The sequence below is a fragment of the Esox lucius genome, chromosome 5 (genome assembly GCF_011004845.1).
Source record: "Esox lucius isolate fEsoLuc1 chromosome 5, fEsoLuc1.pri, whole genome shotgun sequence".
NCBI lineage: Eukaryota > Metazoa > Chordata > Actinopteri > Esociformes > Esocidae > Esox > Esox lucius.
Window position 1 is genome coordinate 15,431,501 of NC_047573.1, and position 6,857 is coordinate 15,438,357.

General features: G+C 40.6%; 1 protein-coding gene across 1 annotated transcript; it reads left to right on the forward strand.

Moving 5' to 3' along the window:
- The first annotated feature begins 4,222 nt into the window (after positions 1-4,222).
- On the forward strand, positions 4,223-5,530 carry LOC105023041 (urotensin-2 receptor). The gene has a single exon (XM_010891921.3). The coding sequence runs from the start codon at positions 4,257-4,259 to the stop codon at positions 5,349-5,351; it is 1,095 nt and encodes a 364-aa protein (XP_010890223.2). The 5' UTR covers positions 4,223-4,256; the 3' UTR covers positions 5,352-5,530.
- The last annotated feature ends 1,327 nt before the right edge of the window (positions 5,531-6,857 follow it).

Below are 6,857 nucleotides of genomic sequence, written 5' to 3' on the forward strand. Positions count from 1 at the left end.
TTTAAGCAAAATAAATCTTTAAATGTCCCCATACACTAACCCTAACCCTTAAACCTAACACTGCTTTTATGGCGTTTATGTGCAATGTGTCCTTTTCGTGGAAACACACTACACTGGTGGAAACATTTGCTGATTTTGCTTTGAAGATTTAGAATATGCAAATTAAATTATTGGACGAAAGCCAATTGGACGTAAACGTTGCTTGTGACAGTGATGCTGTCAATGACAGTTGATAGAATAATTATTAGATCTTAACAATTTCCAATTAGTTCCACATCATGTCATCCGTGTCCCTGTCTTCATTTCTTGTCAGTCACAGGTTATGAGCATGGAATTTCAAGGGCCGGATTGCTGAGAACCAAAATACACGTTAACAAATTAATTTATAAAACACCAATCAATGTCACAGACATTATAATGCTCTACTGAGTCTGCACAAAAAACCCCAAAAAGATAAAGGTATAACAGGATGAAAGGTCAGTATGTGTGTTGAGAGAGATGGAGATAGGGGAATGGGACAAGCTTGAGTGTGGAAGAGATAGAAGTTGAAAAATGCATGATCAATCAGACGGCAAAGCTTAGATAGATATATGTAAGTGTCAACACCACCTCATGGTGTGATCTAATGTAATATGGATTGATGTCAAATGTTAAATAATCCATTACTTTCCAAACTAGGAAACAGAGCAAAACAAGTGTATTAATTTTCTATTTTCAGAAATGGAGAATGTATTCAAAATACATTTTCTATTTAGTATTTCTCTAGAGGCTGGGGCAGATCTGAAAAATAGTAGAGGAGGGAAAAGGAAGTAGAGAAAGAGAAAGACAGCCTGGGGGGTATGTGAAAGATTAATGAAGACAGAGAGTGTGTCTGTCATGAGTGAGTGTCAGATTGTAAAAAAGGAAAAAGTAATAAGGGGTGCTGGGAATAAACGGACGGGCAAAGTGCGCCCATCTGCTGCAGTAATGCATGCGTAACCGAGGATCGGCGCATGTTTTTTTCGGCCGTTGTGAGACGCATGTCACGGAAGGATGGAAGACGTACTTCAGTTCATCCGTTCCTGGATTGTGGATCGACGGAGGCGCTGAGGCTACTACAGACAGCTACATGAAACTCGCCAGAGTTATTTCAGTGAATGTCCAAAATGTTCCCACTGTAATGCTGGTTATCAGCTGATATATACATTGAAGGGCGTGTCTACTTGGCAAAGATCATGTTTCCAAGATGATAACCCCCCCTGCCAGATGGTCAATGTAAACATTCCTGTGGTTATCAGGGCACAACCTACTGAAAAAGAGAATCTAAACACAGAGGTTCCTATTGCTGTCTTACCTAGGCGCATATAACTTTCAATGAAACATACCTTCATAATCCATTTAAAATACTACATTATTACACAGATTGCACAGTTGTCATGTTTTAGGATATTTCTTTTTTTGCAGGTTTTGGAATACTCATTGCATTTAGAATGTTTTATGTTGTTGTATGTCTTTCTAGGTGAAATAAGAAAAGCAAATCTTCCTGGAATACGGTCTTCGCATTCTTTTCAGCTGGGCCCTCTGGGCAGAAGCAAAGGCCAGCCTCTCAATTTTAAACGCCCACAACATACTTTGAGAAAAGGAAGTTATGATGGTTTGGCTTATAATAGGTTACAGTTAAGAGGTCAATCATCTCTGAGCTATTGAAAGCCAGATGATCTTATAGCGTTTTCCCCACCTTGGGTCCCCAGAAACAGATCCTACTGTCCCTCACTGAGGATCTTTGTATCCATCTGTGAAAATAAGCAAAAACATGTTGCACTTAATCCTGATGTGATTTCCAACTAACAGTGCTGGAGCTAGTCCCTCTTCTCCATTAACTCATTCCAAATTATGTCCAGATCAACAGCATGTGCTGTGTCTGGAAGTCATGGTGGAATTACTGGAGGACCACATGGCTATATCTTCTCCTCACAAGCCCCATCCCTCTCGTCTGATCATTACCTATCTACCCAATGCTCTTACTCAGCCTCCTTCCATGTTCCCAACATTCCATTAGGACTCTTTTTGTTGGGTGTGAAACATCATGCCCTTGCAAATACACCCCATAAATCACCCGCTTCAACCTGCAACACTGGAACAGGAGAAGTCCTATAATCCCCATATAAGGGCCTGAGCCTGAACCACATCTAATTTCTTTCGAATAGGGTCACTCATGAGTTTGTAGCTCCAACCATTTGGTCATGGCAACCGTTTAAGTGACAATTTTCACTGACAGCTCCGTATTAATTCGTTAGCTCTGTTGGTGTGTGTCAGAGCAAAGAATGTAATGTTCCCTTTGCTACTCCAAGTGTGTTCCACTGACTCTTCCCTTTCAATTGATTTATACCATGCACAAACACTTCAGTATTTACAGATGTATTTGAAGACATCTGTCTCTTCTAACAATCTACAAAACAAATGGAAAAGACTAGATTCTGGTCATGCAAATACGTCAATGGCTTTTACGTGCTGATTCACAAGATTCTGCTGTGCGCAGTAATAATGAATGGTTTTGAAGCAGGTGTGCCATTTGGACCTAGCTACTGACTAAAAATATTAACCTAACTTTACCTCTCTGGATAGGAGGGAGTTGGTTTGAATGTACTGTAACCTGTAGTTGCTGTTATTCAGCTAGCTACCACATGAAGAATACATTTTACACATTGCTCCTTGAAGTGCTTCATGTAGGTAGCCAACGAGAAGATCATTCAAATAGCTTAATCTTGAATTAATAAACACCTGGATACATTTTTCTGCTACACCATGGCTACATGATCCACACCTGGATTAATTTTTCTGCTACACCATGGCTACATGATCCACACCTGGATTCATTTTTCTGCTACACCATGGCTACATGATCCACACCATTGCTACATGGTGATACTTGTTTGAGGGTAATAATGCAAAGTTTGAAGAGTTATGCAGTCATAATGAATACATGTTTGAGCCTAAATATATGAAACAAAGCTGGCTCGCTCTCTCTAGCTTAAACAGTTAAAGAAATATTGTTTTGGAGTTAATTAATTCTAATTATGCAAACATAGGAAAAACAAATAATAACTCTAGACACTCTCTGTTTAAAATGAAAATACATACAACCTCACATCCCAAAGTTGTTCAAAAACTCTGTTAATGTATGTACTCACTACTGTCACTCTGGTCTGATAATGTATGCACTCACTACTGTCACTCTGGTCTGATAATGTAAGTCTTCAATGCTAATCTACTGCTGACCATCTCTCTCCACTAAAGCCAAGGCCTGACCCTATCAATTTTCAGCAGATACTCTATATTGGTTGACCTGTCAAGATGTATTTCTTGTTTGCTTTGTTTTTGCTCTTGGAGCAGTTTTTGTGCTTTAAACTCATTTTTGTATTATATATGAATCATATTTTAAGTCCTGAACATAATAATTGATGGTATATTATGAAATGTACTATTATTTTGTATTAAGTGTCATGCATTTTACAACAAATGTACTGCAATGTAATTGCACTAAATATTGGATGAGGACATAAATGAGATTTCAGGTTACTAAGGATAATAGTTTTAAGGATATAAATGGAAACATTTGAAAAGGTAACAAAAGCTGTTAATCAAAATATATCTATACTTTTTGACTGGCGAATTTCTGCTAATGGGCCACCCAGGAGTTCCAGTTATTGATTGAGACATGGCACTGCTGTGTTAATCATCCTGAATGTTCACGTGCGTTAAAGTGGCCTTTGCTCTCTCCTTAAAACTACATGAGTTCTGTAGTGAATGTATGAAGTCAATACTTAAGTTGGTACTTAGATCATCTTAGTTAATGAATCTAGCTCTCCTGCTAAAAGTTGCATCGATAACGCACATACTTGTCCCTATTATTTGGCAAATGATAGCCAAAGCACATGTGATTATCAGTATTTTTCCCCCGCTTCATGAATAACTTTACAAATGTAGCATACAGAAAATTAATTGAAAACACAAAAGCCTGTTTTAGATTTTAAAAAGTATGTATTTTATACAAAGACCTCGAGTGGCTGGGGAACAGTTCGGCGACTGACGTCAACAGAAGCATAGAGGAGCAGCAGCCGCGCGCGCAGGCAGATATCCACCCGTCAATACACAACCTCCTCCAGTGCGCTTCAATGACTAACTAAACTGACGCGTCTTTTTCAACTTCTCCACCATAAACTAAATATTTTGGAACAACAACGGAGACATCAGAGAGGCTGTACACAGACTGCGCCATGAACCATAACAAGTCTGAGAACCAGAATGTGAGTCCGCCACTTCCGAACAGCGGCTCGGGGAGCAGCGTGGACGAGCTGGTTATCACTTCCACTTTTGGGACCTTGCTGTCGGTCGTCTACTTAGTCGGTGTGTCGGGAAATGTATACACTCTGGTAGTAATGTGTCACTCTATCCGATTCGCCACCTCCATGTACATTTCCATCATAAATCTAGCGTTAGCGGACCTCCTGTATCTCTCCACAATCCCGTTTGTGGTGTGCACCTACTTCCTTAAGGACTGGTACTTCGGAGATGTGGGCTGTCGCATCCTTCTTAGCTTGGATCTGATCACAATGCACGCAAGCATCTTTACCCTCACTGTAATGTGCACGGAGCGCTACCTGGCTGTCACCAAACCTCTCGACACAGTTCGGCGCTCCAAGAGTTACCGAAAAGCACTGGCATGGGGGGTCTGGCTGCTCTCGCTTTTCCTCACCGTACCTATGATGATAATGGTCACAGAAACCACCAAGAGCGCGCCGGACGGTGCGGTGAAGAGGATGTGCGCACCCACCTGGGCGCCCCGGGCTTATAAGATCTACCTGACCATTTTGTTTGGCACAAGCATTATGGCGCCCGGATTGATAATTGGTTATCTGTATATGAAGTTAGCTCGCACGTACTTAGAGTCCCAGAAGAACACGGTCATCAACAATAGGAACAAGCGCTCCCCGAAGCAGAAAGTCTTGGTAATGATTTTCACAATAGTTCTGGTATTCTGGGCTTGTTTTCTTCCGTTCTGGATATGGCAACTGTTTCCATTGTACCGCAACAAACCGTTAAGTCTTTCGTCTAACACGCACACCTGTATTAACTACCTGGTCGCCTGTCTCACCTACAGCAACAGCTGCATTAACCCCTTCCTGTACACCCTTCTCACCAAGAACTACAGGGAATATTTGAAGAACAGGCACAAGAGTTTCTACCGCTACACCTCGTCATTTAAGCAGCGCACTCCCAGTCTCTATTCCTGCGGGAAGTCGCAGTCCTCCTCAAATCAGTTCGAGTTTAACTCAGAGATGCTGGTGATGGGGACTCTGCAGGGACAGTGAGCCATTACAAAGGGAGAGTGATTTTGGAACTGCAAGGTAACCAGTCGATCGGTACCAATTGCACGCACCGGGAAGTAGTTTGATAAAGCTATACAGTACATTGGCATGGCTGATGCCGGATGGGTATATTATGACTGATCCGTGATGCCCTTCATTCTTTCCTTCCTTCTGATATATCTGGGCAGTGGACAGGTAAATCATGTCTCCTACAGTGAGAGGAAGTGTGCTGGGGGGAACTGGTTATACAACCATTACAGAATATGTATTTAATTCTGAGACTCCTGTGCTATATTTAATGACACCTGTATAATCTACCAGTTTCCCACCTGTTGTTTGTTTCAGTGTGTAGTATCTGTGGCTCCAGTGAATGGCTTTTAGACTCTCATAGATTGATTGGATCCCACAGCAGGTGAGAGGAATGTATATTGTGGAGGGGGACAATATAGCTCAGTAGGATGAGCACTGGAGTGAAAGAGTAGAATATAGATCAGTAAAACAAAAGAACATCCTTCCTCTGCCCTGGTTTGTCACTGTCTGGCAACAAATTGGGGCTCCTCATTTGATAAAAACAGACTTGTCTTTTGCACGGAGGTAAGGAAACAGTAGGCTTTCCTGTTTTTTTCCCCTCCAGTTATTTAGTTTGCAGTCATGTGGTGCTGAAACGCAGAACCTTGTTCTGACTGCTGGCCATGGTGCTGAAATCTTTTTGGTTTAAATCAGGCTTTCTACACATGAAGTCCTTAATCCTATTCAGACTTTCATTGATCATTAATGAAAAAAATATGAGCGTGGTTTCGCAATTGTTTACAATAGATCAATATTAGAGTTTGATCTGGATTATGTATTTTCAGTCTTACTAACCAGGACAGGAGAAAACTTGTTGTGCTGTCCTTTCAGTGGGTAACAAAAGATACATAATCAGACCTCATGTTTTATGTAGTCTATAAGGTGTTGATTAAGATCATGGCATTCAGTGCTGGGTGGAAGCTTGTTAACAGTAATCAGTTGAATCATCAACCATAACAGTGTCACATCAGACACAGTGATGGCTCCTGAATGGCTGTGTAGCACAGACAGTGCCAAGACAGTGATGGAATTTGAATAGTCAACAGATATGTCCCTTCAAGCAATCAATTATAGCTCAACAAAAAATAAAACATACAGTAATCTCTTGGTTTGTGATCATTCAGGGCAAGAATAAATAATACTGGATTATGTCAGGTGACAGAAAATACAACTAAATCTGATTCGCTAAACCTATTCTGATTCACTAAACCTATTTGGAAAAATATGATACTTTTCTTGCCTAACCAGAAACCATATTAATGTTTACTAAATTATTTCTATAGCAATCCCTCATTCAATACTGTTACAGTGGTAATTCTAATAATATTCTTGAAGCTGATGGCTTGCTTTAAACATAAACTTGCTCGTTAGAATTGCTAAACTCATGATTAGTCCTTTTTCAGACATTATTTCCAAGTCAGGGGCATAGCTGAGCTACTT